This window comes from Vigna umbellata, chromosome 1 (assembly GCF_029865625.1).
Source record: "Vigna umbellata cultivar VRB3 chromosome 1, Vumbellata_1.0, whole genome shotgun sequence".
NCBI classification, from domain to species: Eukaryota; Viridiplantae; Streptophyta; class Magnoliopsida; order Fabales; family Fabaceae; genus Vigna; species Vigna umbellata.
In genome coordinates, this window is record NC_142165.1 from 9,800,137 (window position 1) to 9,816,146 (window position 16,010).

Sequence of the window (16,010 nt, forward strand, 5' to 3'; positions counted from 1 at the left end):
TTGTCTCACCCAGCTATTACCAAATCAGTGAGCTCTCTAACTTTCGTTTCGCCCAATGAGTATATTCTTGTCCAACGACCACGAAGTCAGTAGTTCTCTAACTTTGACTTCGCCCAACGAGTATATTCTCGCTCAGCAACAATTAAGTCAGTAACTCTCTGACTTTGGCTTCACCCAACGAGTATATTCTTGCCCAACAAGTTTGCATAACATAATTTTGCAGATTGATGTCATTCGAACCCCGCAACTTAATCAAACAACTATTACAGATGCCAAAATATATCAATTATCATATTGTACACTACTCAATGATTCCATTAATCTAAATTGCAATACCAACTAGACAACATACCCAATTTCAAAATACAATTCATGTAAGTCAAATTAAATCCTAACTCAATTTCACATATCATATTTCATCAAACAGCTTAATCAAACAAATATAACATCATACTAGCATATAGTTAGCAATTACAATGTATCTATCGGTTAAAATTACAATTAGCTTCCTTTACTAAGAAGATAGACCAAACTGCTTAAGAACTCTAAAATCACATATAGACGCACATGTAGTTTTATCTGTCTCTATGAATAACACAAACATGATCAAGGCACACCATTAGGATAATTGATCAGTACATACTAGTAAAGAAAATTCAGACCCTACATGCGAGTAAAAAAAAGTCACATGCATAGGAAGAACAAAGATAGCAAGAAAAGAAGCGAAATCAACTTACTTTCTTGAAAAAACTTATCAAATAGAAGTGGAGAGCTCGTCGCAAGAATCATTGAAGCAATCTTTGATCTTTAAATAAATAAATAAAAGGTGAGAAAACCTAGAAAAAAAGAAAGAATGCTCGAAAAAAGTTTTTAAAAAGGATATGTGTTTTTAAATGATAAAACTCATTTATGAAGAAATTATTTATAATTTAAATTTTTAGTATTAAAATAATCAAGTGTCATAATTTTAAACAAATTATCAATTTTAAAATAAATTTTTTAAAACTTTTATACGTCATAAAATAAAAATGGAGTAAGAGAGTATAGAAGTTAAAATATCATTTAATATTTATAGTAATAGCACAAGTAAAAGTGACGATTCATGAGAGAATACAGTGCAATTTCAGTTTTGTCTTAAAACAGGTCACACAAATACAATGACGCATTATATTATTCAGCATGCACTACCAAAGAAATCCTCCTCAAATAGACATTATTTACAATGATTCTGATAAATTATCTGAAAAACAATAGGAGAGAGGTTTTAATTTCTTTTTAAAGAGATTGGTTACCAGATTATAATACTTTTTCATGATTTCCCTCACTTTTTTTTAAGCATTTTCCCTCCCAAAATTTTTCTTTTCTCTCTCTCCATTTTAGGTTCTTCTTTTCTAGAATTAGAACACAACAAACCCAAAAGACCGAAACCCTTCGTGCCTCAGCTTCCTCCTTTAACCTTCACTGCCTCAGTTTGCTCTTCATCCTTCATTGCCCTCAAACGTCGGTGAGGATTCTGGCGAGGCTCATCTAATGGCAGCTTCAGTAATTAACGCTCCATCACGACCACCATGCGCCTCCTCGGAATAACTTTCTCCTCTGCCCCTTTCTATCTCGCGCTCAACGCAACACCTAAACCCTAAGCTACCATTTCCGGCAATCCCACTATTGTCAGCATCGTCGGTCCACCACTGCATGTTCCTCCACGGCCAAATCCTCGTGAAACAATGTACAAGAAGGTACACGTTTCAATATATGATTCCTTTTCTTCAGTATGCATTGCAGTATACTTGTTTTCATCTATGTAGTTTTTGTAATAGTTGCCAATAGGTCACTGAAACTAATATTGAGGAGTTTGAAGCAAACAATAGGGATCTGACTCTGAGAAATGAAGCTTTCGGTGAGGTGAGGCCAAGTGGGAGTAAGAGGATGGAAGAGAAAACTCTCGTAATGTTATGGTTTAGAAGCATAAGTGTGGTCAAAGAAAGAAGCAAGTTGGAGAAGGTGGGTACCGGATATTGTAGTATTTTAGTAGTTTGTTTGGGAAATTTCTTCATTTACTTCTCTTAAGTTAAGAAACATTTTCCTAAAAGCAAGTTTTATGCTACCATCCATTCATGGAATTAGAACCTGAGATCGTTTGTTATTGGGCCATATTTATTTCAGAACTTTTGGATCTCTGTTTTCATACATTCATGGAATATTCAGTTCATAGATTTCTAGACAGCATTGCATTAACATGCACCTTTCCTAATTAAGTTTTTGGTTGGGATCTTTATCCTTGGCTTGGTGCCCTCTATTGCATTGTAGGTGGGTAATGCTCTCGGGAATGCTAGCCCCAATATTGATGTAAACATTTTGCTACTCTCAGTTCGAATTAAGGTTTTTGTCCTTTGCATTTCTACCTTTTCTCAACTTCTCTATAATTATTTTATTTTATTTTCCCTTAAACGTCCTCTTTACCTCTAATTTGATTGCTAAGCATAAAACTATTAAACACTCCCGGGCTCAAATGCAAATAGCATTTGAATTGTTGTTAATAAGTTAATTTAGTTTACTTATGTTACAATTCACTAAAGAATAACTAGAAGTGAATGCATTATACAATAGAAATAAGCCAAAAAAAACTCTTTCCTGTGTTGCAAAAAATAAAAAGAATAGTTGTTGTGAAAGGTACTGATTGCTTGTGTTAGAAAATATATGTGCAAGATTTGACGTATATGAAATTTATTTTTTGTGGCAGCTAATTCACCGAAAAGCATTAAAGCTAATGAATAATTTTTTTATGGCTTTGTTTTCATCATGTTGTGGTGTTTTCTTTTTTGTGATTAAGATGAAAGTTGCAACAAAAGAAAAGAAAGGAATGCGCACAACATAGATGCTTTTATCAATGAGTAATTATTTGTACTAATTGCAAACTAGTATAATGATTCTCTTATTGTCTTTTGTTATTTTTTTTTATTCAAAAAGTTTGAATTTGAGAATTGTATACTTATTGAGTATACGTGTTCCTCGTTAGATGCATTATTTGAATTATATGTTAATGTTACTGTATAATTGCATTTGTTGTTTTTAGAAGCCCAATGTTATATTAATTAACCTTTTCTATTAGTTTTTGAAAACTCGAAAGTTACTAAAGCATATGTTTCCATGCATTATTACTTTTATGCGTCTAGGAACATTTGGTTTACTCTAATTATGTGTGTTAAAGGATTTGGTTTTGTTCAGGCTTTTGTGGTTGGAGCCACGGCTATTGCTGACTTGGTCAAGACAACCTTAGGCCAAAGGGAATGGTAAAATCTCTTGGTTCATTTGTTTAAGTGGTGGTGTTTAATGCTTTATTTTCTACTCCTAGCCAATTCATATGTCTTGGATGTGATTACTGTAGGATAAAATTTTGAGTGTACAAGTAGAGGACGTGAAATTACTCTTATTAATGATGGGCTAAATCTTGAAGTCCCTCCATATTGATAATCCAACTGCTAAAGTCCTTGTGGGTATCCTTATCAATCTTGTAGTGGATAAGTCTCGGTCGAATGGTGGCAAAAGCTTAGTGGAATGGACAAGGCCTTTGCTGAGAGATCAGAAAAACCTTTATAGCATCATAGATTGTAGACTATAAGGGTCATTTCCCATTAAAGGAGTCATAAAAGTTGTTATGTAGGCTTTCAAATGCTTGAGTCCTCACCCAAATGCAAGGCCAATTATGAGTGATGTGGTGAAGGTGTTGGAGCCACTTTAGGACATATATTGGTTTGAAAGTTGAAATTGAAGCAATTTTATAACGATTTTGTTTTGTTCATCGACATTAGTTCAACACTTTTCAATTCAACTAGTTATTTTTGATCATTTTAGATTTTTTAGTCCATTTTGCAACGTTTCTTAAATATTATGTAGTTTTTTCTATGTTTACATTTTAATTGTCAATGAATGAATGTATTTTATCTTAAATTATAAAAAAATTAATTTTGAATTATTTTTATGCATTTTATAATTTTATATAATTTATTTATTTCTTATCTTAAAAAGCAGATTTTATTAAATTAATAAATTATGAATATATCTGAATAATTATAAATAAAAAAGGTTTTAAACTTCTATAAAAATAATAAAAATAATAGTCACTGATAAAAGAGTTTATTACGAAAAAACTTCCCTAATATAAATATGATAACATGTTCCAAAATAAAAAGAAAAACTTCACTAAATAATAATTTTTTGTTTTTGTGATGATTCTAAGGTGAAGATAGATTGGGGAGACATCTTTGTAAACCATGTCTCTTACACACTGTAACAGCAAGCCTCGCAATAAATTATGTCTATCCGGTAACAGCAAAGAAAGCAATTTTTTCCTTTGTAACCACCAGCTACTTGCCCAGAATCATAACCACCACCAACTTTTGGGATACTAACACTAACACCTTCAAGGTTTTTCGCATCACCCATTTCCTTTACCTTTTTTCCAACCTCACCTGCACACACGTTAACTCATCAATAACTTTCAATTACCTCTATAGATCTTTTCATACTTAGCTCTATATATTCAAAATCTCAAAAACTATATATTACATAAACTAAAAACAATTATTCAAGAATAAATACAAATATAATAAATAATGACATAAAAAATATCAGAAAACATAATAATTATATTATCTAACATGTTAACATAAATACACCACATGTAATTTTAACTTAATTAAAAAATATAATACTTTTAAATATTAATCGTGATAAAAACTTAATAAAAATTCATTTAAAATGAACTAAATCTAGAATGATTTAACACTTAATTAAAGTTAAAATAAAATGTGGCTACAAATGGTCAAAACTTGTAGGAATAAAGTATAATTGCAGGGCAAGAATATTTAAGTCAATAAAAAGTCATAAAATGTTTATAATAAATCTACACTAATAATATATTTCAATAAATGTATTGTAAATTTAAATATTTAATTACTTTTTTAAAAATATACATTTATTCTTTAAAATACTACAGAAAAAAATTAACAAAATGATAGGAAGTTCACCTTCTATCAAATTCCTGGGTGCCACCTCTGAGGAGATTAAGAGTATGACGAACAGGCCCAAGATTAGTTTTGCCATATTCAAACCCATCTGCAGATCAAATATGTTTGGTGACCATAAAATTAGTGAAAAATATTAACCATATATATAGCAGAAGGAGGGACAACTATGAAATTTTTTCACAATTTGAAGAGTTAAGAGCAAATTTATTTTTATAAAAGAAATTATCAAAATTGTTAAAATAATTGTAACCCACCAATCAATATATATTATTCAAATTTTATATAAGAAAACGATCTTATTATATTGGTTTACCCATCCCCTCAATGTCATCCATAGCTAAGAATATGATTTCCAGACACCTTGATAATAGCTATTCATATTATTAAAGAATACTTCAGTAAACTTTTTTTTACGTAATATTTTATTTATTTTAAAAATATTTACATTTTAATTACTTCTGTTTCATTTTTTATCTTAAGACTATTCATGAAAATTTAATTAAAATATAAAGATGTTAATAATTTTAATAAATTCATAATAATAAAATACATTAAGCTTTCATATTTAATCGCTAGGGAGGTTAGAGAAGGAGAGGGAAGAGAGACAAGAATATATATATATATATATATATATATATATATATATATATATATATATATATATATATATATATATATATATATATATATATATACCTTTTGACATTCATGAAACTGCCCATAAAATCCGATGGTTTTTTAATCAAAGATGGTCATATACACTAAATGATATGCTAATTAGAACAACAGTATAATAATAACCCCTAATTGCTTGCTTTGATTTGTAGTTGAAGTATTTGTCGGGTGATGTAAATTATGCTTAGTTTTGTCTTAAAGTCTTACTTGAAAGGAAATAAACACTTTAGTATATACTTTTTCGAAGGCCGTTATTAAAATTTATATAATTTGAATTTACCTTTTTAAATAATTATGTTTAGTTATAATTTAAATTATTTTACACATTTTATATTTTAGTGAATGAATAATTTACATTTTGTCTTTGGGTTAAATATGTTTACAATTTGTTAAATATGCTTATAATTCGTGTAACATTACAACTATGTAGTTTATTTATTTATTTTTTTGTCATTAAAAAAGAAAAAGAAGGTGTTTTTAGTATCTTATTTAATACGATGAAAATATTAATTACTGCCATTATTAAGAACTAATTATAGCGGATAGATACAGTTATATAATAGGTTAGAGTATTTGTATATATTACATTTTATATTATATTTAAATATTTAGTTATATATATATATATATATATATATATATATATATATATATATATATATATATATATATATATATATATGTAAGGAGTCCTATTGAAACTAAGAAATATAAGCCTGCCTGCCATCCACACCAGAATAAATGAAGTTTTCCGAAAAAACCTGCTAGTGGAGGAAGACCTCCTAAGGATAAGAGACATAGGGCTAAAGAGAGAGCCAAATAAGGATCTTTCGTGTATAATCCTGCATAATCTCGAATGTTATCAGTTCCGGTACGTAGACCAAATGATACAATGCAAGCAAAAGTTCCTATATTCATCGAGATATAGAACAGCATATAAGTTATCATGCTTGCATATCCACCATTGGAGTCTCCAACAATTATTCCAATAATTACATATCCGATTTGACCTATGGACGAATACGCAAGCATACGTTTCATGCTTATATATATATATATATATATATATATATATATATATATATTAGAGTTGTCAAAATGGATAACCCGGTTCGATCCGATCCGATCCACTACGGGTTGATCATTTAGTGAGTCAACCCAACCTGGTTCACTTATTAGCGAGCTGGAAAAACTCAAACCTGGCTCGACCTACCAAGGGTTGGTGGGTTAAACGGGTTGACTCACTGACTCATTTAATTATAAGTTTTTTTAAAAATAAAATTACAATTTTTTAATTCAAATCTAAATAAACGTCATACTAAAATGATGTTAAACTCCAAAGATAATTCAAAATAAAAAAAAAAAATATCATACAATCCAAGCGTAATCTAAAAACATGTACAAAAGGCGAATAAATAAGTTTTTAATATTGATAATTTTTGTATCACTTGTCTATTTATAACAGTAGAGTGTTGAATAGATAAATGGGTTAAATATGTTTTTCGTCCCTTAACTATCACACGATTTTGGTTTTAGTCCCTACTCAAAAACTTTGATGGTTTTTAGTCCTTATAGTTTTGAAACTCTTACTATTAGTCCTTAAAATTGGTCGGCGTTAACTTTTAGTAGATGTGGCAAACGACGAGACCACGTTTTATGCCAGCTGCCCTCTTCACTCTTTGCCACGTTGGTTGTTTAAGTTTTGAAATGAGATTAAGTATGTAAAGTGTGCATTTGGTTGAAGTGCACATCATCATCTCTTATAAATGAGATTTTAAGAAGTTGGGTTCTTCTTCGTCAATGCACTTGGGGGCAAAGAAAGCTCAGGAGGTAGATTTAATTTCTTTCATCTCATATACCCTACACCCTTCTCAAGGGCTCTTGGACATCACACTCTTTCTCGTCTTCAGAGGCAAATTTAATTTCTTTTATCAAATTAACAAAATGGGTGTTGGAGAATCATAAGAATAACCAAACTATGTCGTCGTGTTTTCAAATGCAGGGGTTTCAGGGGAACCTTTACTTTCGTGAACAAGTGCGATTACACGGTGCAACCAGGGATTTTAGGCACGCCGGAACTCGCAAGCACGGGCTTTGAACTCGCCAAAGGGCTTCCAGAAGCTTTCAGGCTTCGACCGGTTGGTCCTGTAGATTCTGGCCAGAACTGGTTGCCAATTTGACAATTCCGGCAGCGGGACATGCGCCACTACCGACTACGGTTCCGGAGAGGTCAACTGCAACGACGCTGGAGCCTCCCAGCCGGCGAATCTCGCCGAGTTCACTCTCGGCACCGCTTCCATGGACTACTACGACGTGAGCCTCGTCGACGACTATAATCTACCGATGATGGTGGCGGCAAGAGGCGGGTCGGGGTCCTGCGCCACCACAGGGTGCAGCGAGGATCTCAATCGGAGTTACCCATCGAAACTGAGGGTGGAGGGCGAAGACGCGTGTCAGAGCGCGTGCGACGAGTTTGGGAAACCGGAGTATTGCTGCAACGACGCGTTTGGTAACCCTTCGACTTGCAAGCCTTCTACTTACTCTGAAATTTTCAAGTCTGTATGTGCCAAAGCCTATAGTTACGCGTACGATGATGCCACTAGCACGTTCACGTGTTCCGGCGCCGACTACACAATAATATTTTTCCCCTCTTCTCCTAGGTAAAGAAAGTAACAAAAACAACCTTAGTTTCATTTAGTCCTTAGTTTTATGCTTCTTACTTGTTGATTTGAATTCATGTAAGAGCAAAATGAATGATGATTGAGATTTGTTTTGTTGTTTTGCAGTTTGAAGTCTTCAGCAGATTCGAGTCCAAAGGGAACGAATTATGGGTCTGGGAGTGTGACGGGGACAGGTTCATCGGTGGAACAATCTGAATTGGCTACTTCGTGGTTAGCCGACATGGCAACGACGACAAGGGCCTCGCGAGCACGACCTTTTGTGATTTTGCCCCATTAAGAACCCTAATTGTTAATCTGATTTCAATTAACAACACATGCCAATCACTTAATCTCATGAATAAAAAGAAAACCAACGTGGCAAAGAGTGAAGAGGGCAGCTAGCATAAAACGCGGCCTCGCCGTTTGCCACATTTACTAAAAGTTAACACCGTCCAATTTTAAGGACTAATAGTAAGAGTTTCAAAACTATGAGGACTAAAAACCATCAAAGTTTCGAGTAGAGACTAAAACCAAAATCGTGTGATACTTAAGCGACGAAAAACATATTTAACCCTAGATAAATCTATAATATTTTTCTCTTTGAAACGTCTTATTCTTTATCACCATGTACAATATAATAAAAAAAATGTTAACTAATAATATTGAAACACAAAATAATAAATAATTAAATTAAATTAGGTGGGTGATGAGGCCCAATTTAACTTGTTAGCCGTTGCTAGGACTCAGGTTCAATCCCCAAATCCCCGGCAACGGCGCCAAAAACTTGTTAGCTCAAAATCTTGTTGGGCTCGATTTCGGCAAGTGCACCGAATCGTTTCAAGTAATAAACCGGTAAGACCAGGTATCGTTTTCCCAAGAGACTCGTAATACTAGAGAATTGTGCGATTAACAACTCATATAGACTCAAGAACATAACATCAATTTACAGAACAAGTGCAGAAATGTAAATTCATACATAATTACAAGGTTGGACTTTGGTATTGAAGGCACTTGGAAATGGAAAAGACTCGAAATGGTATGAAATGACATTGCTAAGGTTAGTTTTCACCAATGCACTCTTGTGTATAACCAATTTTATCTTCTCTCTATCAATTTACTAAAGTCAATCCACTAAAACACTATAGCCCTAATTCCTTAGGTGAAAGAGCCTAGGTTTTCCTTATCAAACCCCAATTCCTTGGCAATCTAACAAGCAAAACCCGCATTAAAGAGCTGGGATCTAAGACAACATGTGAATCATCTTCCATTCCTAGAATCAATGACCCACAAAGACTCCTATTTCAGTTCCGGGTTTCATCTTACGTTCCCATAATCCATAAAACCCCAAAATCAAGTCATGAACGTTCCCATTACATGCAAGCTTTAAGATCGGAAACAAGAATACTAGCAATTGATAGAAAAGGCATATATATATTCAAATCATTCAACAATTACACAAGAATTCAAAGGCTACAACTAATCCCAACAAGATGGGTTTGGCTCTCCATTTCCATGGAGAGCCCTAAAGCTTACAACATGACCATGGAAGAAGATGAAGAACCCAAGAGGAAGAAGGGAGTGTTCCCACGAACCCTAGCAGTCCTCCAAGCTCTCCTCTAAGTGAAATCGCGCCTCCAAATAACCAAAGACCTCAAACCCTTCGCGTTTCTGGGTTAAATAAGTTGTCTGCCACATCAGTAAAAATCGCGCCCGGGCGCCCTCTGTCAGTCGCGCCCGGGCGCGAGGCTCTCGGGAAATATTGAAAACTGGCGAAAAGTCGCGCCCGGGCGCCCCTCTGTTTTCGCGCCCGGGCGCGAGCCTCTCGCATTTGGACGAACGTCCTTCAAGCTGGACGAGCGTCCCATTGCTCGCTGGACGAACGTGCTGGACGAGCGTGCTGAACGAGCGTCCTCTCTGCAACTTGGACGAGCGCCCTCTCTGCTAGCTTGGATGAGCGTCCTCTGCCTGGCTGGACGAGCGTCCACTTCTGCCTGGCTTGGACGAGCGTCCTCTGCCTGGCTTGGACGAGCGTCCTCGGACGAGCGTCCTCCTGGACGAGCGTCCTCTTTCCTGGGCGAACGTCCGCTCTCTTGGACGAGCGCCCGCCTGGCTGGACGAGCGTCCTCAATCTGGGACGAACGTCCTCCATGAGCTCCTGGACGAGCGTCCGCTCGTGCTTCCACTCTGGACGAGCGTCCGCTCTTTCCTTCTGGACGAGCGTCCGCTCTCCTGGGACGAGCATTCTTGCACTGCTGATGGATTTCTTCGTGCTAATTTCTTGGTCAAGTTCTATAGTTTGTTGGAGAGTCTTCCAAGCTCATTTTTAGCTACAAAACAAGGGATTATTGATGAAAGTACATCAAAGTAGCCAAAAACACAAATATTTAGAAAACAAGGCAAAACAAGAGGATTAAGCAAGTTATAAGTAAGAAAGGAGTTGATTTTGCCACTAAAATGATGCTTAAAATATGGTATAATTTAGCATTATCAGTGGGTTGGTGAGCCAACCTGGCTCACCACGGGTTCAACCTGGTAAGCCAGATTCTAAGTGAGCCGGGTTAAAAACTAACCTGCATAAAAAAACTACATTTTTTTCAAATCCAATCCGGTTCAAATCCGTAGTGAGCCGAGTTAGCTCACGGGTTACAACCCATTTTGACAGCACTAATATATATATATATATATATATATATATTATATTATCATAATAATGTGGAAGCTCTTATATCAATAGAGGTATGGTAGAAAGAACACATGCTAGTTAGTATGAAAGTTATCTTTAGAATGAATATAATATACTGTCATAAATAATGGGATAGATAATGGGATGAACGTAGAAAAAGAGAAAAAATTGGCCTCCATATGCAAGAAGGTGAAGCTTACAATAAGGGATATACAAAATGGTATGCTGAAGCAAAGTAAAAAAAAAGTAAAAAAAATGGTTGTTGATGTCTTTAGAGTCAGAAATTGAAAAAAGTATTTTCATTTACTCATTATCTTTACTTTATCAAGAAGCAAAGGAAATTTCATTACAAAAGAGAATAGTAGAACTTTAATTGAATATCATGAAGTGTTGATTAAGATTTTAGGAAATTAGATAATTGGGACAAAGTACTTATGAAGGACCTAAATGATGTAATGTCATATCAAAATAAATAATGATTTTGAACAAGCTTGTAGAGAAATCTTGAGAGAGGTTTAAGGGGTTAAATATCGTCCAAAAGTTATACAATAGAAAAGTTTGTTATATGAGTAATATTCTATTTTTATAAGTTAATTATGAGAAATGGGTATGGAATGGTTAAATTGGAACGTTTGTAAAACAATGTTTTGAATTCATGCGAATAGTTTTAGAAATTGATTGGAGATTAAATGCAATATAATTTGGTTTCTGATAGAAATTAAATGTTGTGTGTGAACATGATTTTAGAATACATATATGAATCTAAACTTTTATATTTTTATATTTTATTAGGTGTTATAAAATTTTAAATTAATAAGCTAATTTTCTTTTTAATTTATTAATATTATGAACATGATAAATTTACCTAGGTAAAATGTATTTGAAACATTAATTAATTAAGTATCACATTGTACCATTTCTCTAATATACTAAGATGTATTTTTATCACTATAATTAATACAAAAATAAATAACAATATTTTCATTTAACGATAAAGTGCATTTTAGTTTATGATAAATTAATTTTTCTTGTCTATACTATTTTAACATCGTAATTTCATTGAATAGTAATATTTTTCTTTTTAATTCTTATCCTTGTTGGATGAAGATGTTGAAATATTATTAATGTTTTAATTTATGATTTATTTTCTTGTAAAAATATTTTTTTTTCTTATTTATGATTTTCAAACTTGTAGGTAAAAGTTATGATGACAATATATCAATGTTATTTATTTAGATTAGAATATGCTTTGGATGGTTAAAGTTTGAAGCATTTTTGTGTGTGTATAAAGTAAATGTTTTCTTAAACTCACTTTTCAAAAAACAAATGGCCAAACAAATTGATTCTTTGTCTATAGACTTTTGGAGACATTGGTGTTATCCATTTTTGGAGACTTGATTATTGAACACTTTTTCTTTAATCATCCAATAAAATACTATAAAACATGCGTCTTAGTAATTGATACACCTCTCAATATTACAATCCATTACAAAAATTATATAATGGGCCGAACACCATTGAGCCTCATGCCCAAGCCCAACTGCAACTTTTCCTCTATTTCCCACGGTGGTAGGACACACTTAGTCATATTTGTGTCTAAAAATCTGAGAGTTCCATAATAACACAATGATTGCCATTATCATGAACCACCAATATTTGAACACCGACAATTCTACTTGAGAAATATCTGTAGTAGTAAGAAAGGTGGGAGAAAACACAAGCTTCTTCCAAAAGAAGAGATATATTTATTGATAAAATATTTGTTTATTAAGGTGATAGAAGTACATTATTACATAAGTGTGTGATTATTCCTATCATAATCAACCCTTTTTATTCTCGTAACAAAGTCTATAGCAACAAGACTTTTGGGCTTATAAGCCTTGACCAGGAAAGTTACGAGGATAATCACTTCTAAGAAAGCTTGGGTTAGAAAACGCAAATTAGTCATGATTGGAGAAATCATATCTAGGAAAGTCAACATTGGGTAAGTTATAATCAGAAAAATCACGATTAGGAAAGTTAGGACTAAGTAAGTCATGACTAAGATGAGTAGGACAAGATAAATCACGATTGGGAAAACTAGGACTATAATAGCCACGATTAAGTAAACTATGACCAGAGTTTTGTAATGCAGTTTCCCTACCACCACCACGACCAAGGAAGCCAAGACTAGGTAAGTCACGACCAAGATGGTGAGGACGAGGTAAGTCACGACCAAGATGGTGAGGACAAGGTAAGTCACGACTAGGAAAACTATGACTAAAATAGCCACGACTACATAAACTCTGACCAGAGCCTTGTAATGCAGTTCCACTACCACCACCACCACGACCAACGAAGCTAGGACTAGGTAAGTCACAACCAAGATGCCTAGAATGAGATAAGTCGTGACTATAAAAACTAGGACTAAAATAGCCACGACTAGGTAAACTATGATCAGAACCTTGTAATGCAGTTCCACTATCACCACGACGACCAATAATGACTAATTTGGCATCACCCACTTTATTTGCGGCTCCAATAATCTTATCTGCAAACATATTTACAATAAATACATGAACCATATATATTAAGATTAAATGATATTTTGACACTTTTTGGGTGATAAATTTTAAATTGATATATTCACTAAAATAATAATATTTTGAATTTATAAAGAAAATTTTTAATAAGTGAAATTTTAGTTTAATTCAACTTTATACAATACATATACATTTTTAGTGTAAAATTATATATTTATAATATTTGTAAGTAATTCAATAGTAGATAGTACAATAAACCTAACAAAATTAAGAGATAAACTTTAAACATGAGTTAATCTTACATAACCAAATCATAAGATTTCACAACTTTATATTTGCTTAAGTTAATTTTCTAATAAAAAAATTGAATATAAAATAATAGATATAAGAAGAATATAAATATTTATTAGATACGATAATCAGACAAACTTTTCATGCAAAGAAAATGATCATTTCATTTCGCGAAGAGGGACAAATAAAAGAATAAAGAATGGAATTAGTAATAAAAATTGTAGGTCTTTGAAATTAATGAATTGTTGACTATTTTTGGTATTGTTCTTCATCAATCAACTTTATTGTTTAGTATATTTAAATTTATTCTGAAATAAATAAAATGATTGATAATGTTTCGGAAATGATATAATTATTTTTCAAAGTAGTAATTAAAAAAATCAATTGTATAATTATTTTTCTAATATATATATATATATATATATATATATATATTTAATTAGTGAATTAGAAAGGATTTATGTGCATCTAAACTTTTAATATTAGAGAAAATTTAACTTATTATTTTCAATCTAAAAACTAAAAATTGATGGATAGTTTATACTTTTTCGAATTATCTCGTTATTTTTATCCATTTCAGTGATCAGTTTGTCATTTTAATGACTAAACTTATTAATGATATATAACTTAAGGAATTATTTTTTCGTTTTGTTAATTTCAATGATGAAATTGAGAAATGTTTACAAGTTTAAGTGGTAAATTCGGAGCTTGGTTGAAACAAAAATATTAATGTGATTGATCGCATATGAGGATGAAAAAAAAAAGAGATAAAGACATAAAATTTAAAATATAAGAAAAGGTTGAATCATATATTCCGTACACAAAATTTCCATCTTTGTGTTCAAAATTTAAAAGAAGAATTATATATACTAAAACAAATTATATAGATATTATACAAAGTTTATAACCAAAATAAATTTATTATATATTTTTAATTATTTAACTTATTTATTAATAACCTCAATTGCTTTAAAAGGCTCATGACATGAGAATAGAACTCACCTTCTTTCAAATAAGTTGCTGTGACCTCTAAGGAGATGAAAAGAAACATGGCTACCATGGCTGGAATTATTAATGATGTCTTCATCTTCAATAGAAAATTATTAAAAATGGGATATGTTATGGTAATGAAGGATGAAAAAAATGAATGAAAATGTGAATTATATATAGGAGGGAAGGAAGGAGAAGTAGGATCTCTCTATTAATTGACACAGTAGAGTAAATTAATTCAAGCTTTAGCAGAATTAATTAAAAACCTAATTGTTCTTCACCTTTAAGTTAAGTTTCTTTCATTTTCAATTAGTAGGTGATTATTACTTGTAGAATCTTTCTAGGTAGACACCTGTAGTTTGCTATCATATTATCAATTTTGAATATCACAAGTAGAAAATAACTGGGAAAGAGTTAGGTAGATTTTTTTATTTTTTGCTTTTGATGAAAATAATTTTTTTTAATAATCTATATATGCATACTGAGATTTTTTTTTATACAAGTCTATAAAAGGTAGTTGCTAAAGTTAAATTTTAATTATAAACAATAAATTATTTAAATATATTTTCGTAAACTGTAAATATTTAAACTAGAGTTAAATATATTTATGCTTTGTCAAATATGTAAATTTTAAATTTTATTCTCACAAAAAGTAATGATTTTAATTGTTATAAAACTTCCTTCCTTTTGTGCCAACCTTTAACTGCTTTTTTATGTAAATTTAATGGAACGTTAAATGGTTATCCGTTGACGGATTCGAAACCTTAACTAGTGAAAAATATATTTTAAAATAAATAATAATAATGATAAACTATACAATTATATAAAGGATACTTATTTTCTTCTTGTACACATTTCAATTTGAGTATTTTTTTTAGTTTAACAATTTTTTAACTAAAATAACTATTTATAACAAATAAATTACTTATAAAATAAATAAAAATTATTTACAATAAAATTAAAAAAATTATTCATATTTATTTTTATAATTATTTTTTTATCTATATTTGTATCTATATATATAGAAATTCTCCTTTTTAGTGTCCATATTTATTTTTTAATTTTATTCTTTTAAAAAAAATTAATTTAAAATAATTATTTTATTAATTTTACTCTTTAACTAACTTTTTTAAAAATTTAAGCTTTTTTAAAATTCAATCCT

The 16,010-nt window shown here is 31.6% G+C and overlaps 2 protein-coding genes and 1 pseudogene across 5 annotated transcripts; 2 read left to right on the top strand and 1 right to left on the bottom strand.

Annotated features, from left to right (window-relative positions):
• The first annotated feature begins 1,375 nt into the window (after positions 1–1,375).
• On the top strand, positions 1,376–3,799 carry LOC148204555 (uncharacterized). Of its 4 annotated transcripts, none has more exons than XM_088103880.1 (5): positions 1,376–1,736; positions 1,818–2,001; positions 2,308–2,379; positions 3,226–3,290; positions 3,386–3,799. In XM_088103880.1, exons 2-5 carry the CDS (start codon positions 1,927–1,929, stop codon positions 3,396–3,398), a joined length of 225 nt encoding a protein of 74 aa, XP_087960006.1. In that variant the 5' UTR covers positions 1,376–1,736; positions 1,818–1,926; the 3' UTR covers positions 3,399–3,799. The 4 variants fall into 4 exon arrangements, with proteins under 4 accessions (XP_087960006.1, XP_087960042.1, XP_087959908.1 ...); XM_088103916.1 differs by having other exon boundaries at positions 1,859–2,001; XM_088103782.1 differs by having other exon boundaries at positions 1,869–2,001.
• A 3,703-nt stretch (positions 3,800–7,502) lies between these two features.
• On the top strand, positions 7,503–8,660 carry LOC148204556 (thaumatin-like protein 1 pseudogene; annotated as a pseudogene).
• Positions 8,661–12,447: 3,787 nt separating this feature from the next.
• Positions 12,448–14,975, bottom strand: LOC148204557 (uncharacterized). Its single transcript, XM_088109555.1, has 2 exons — positions 14,861–14,975; positions 12,448–13,575 (listed from the first exon to the last, which is right to left on the bottom strand). The coding sequence occupies exons 1-2, from the start codon at positions 14,943–14,945 to the stop codon at positions 12,986–12,988; spliced, it is 675 nt and encodes a 224-aa protein (XP_087965681.1). The 5' UTR covers positions 14,946–14,975; the 3' UTR covers positions 12,448–12,985.
• Between the last annotated feature and the right edge of the window lie 1,035 nt (positions 14,976–16,010).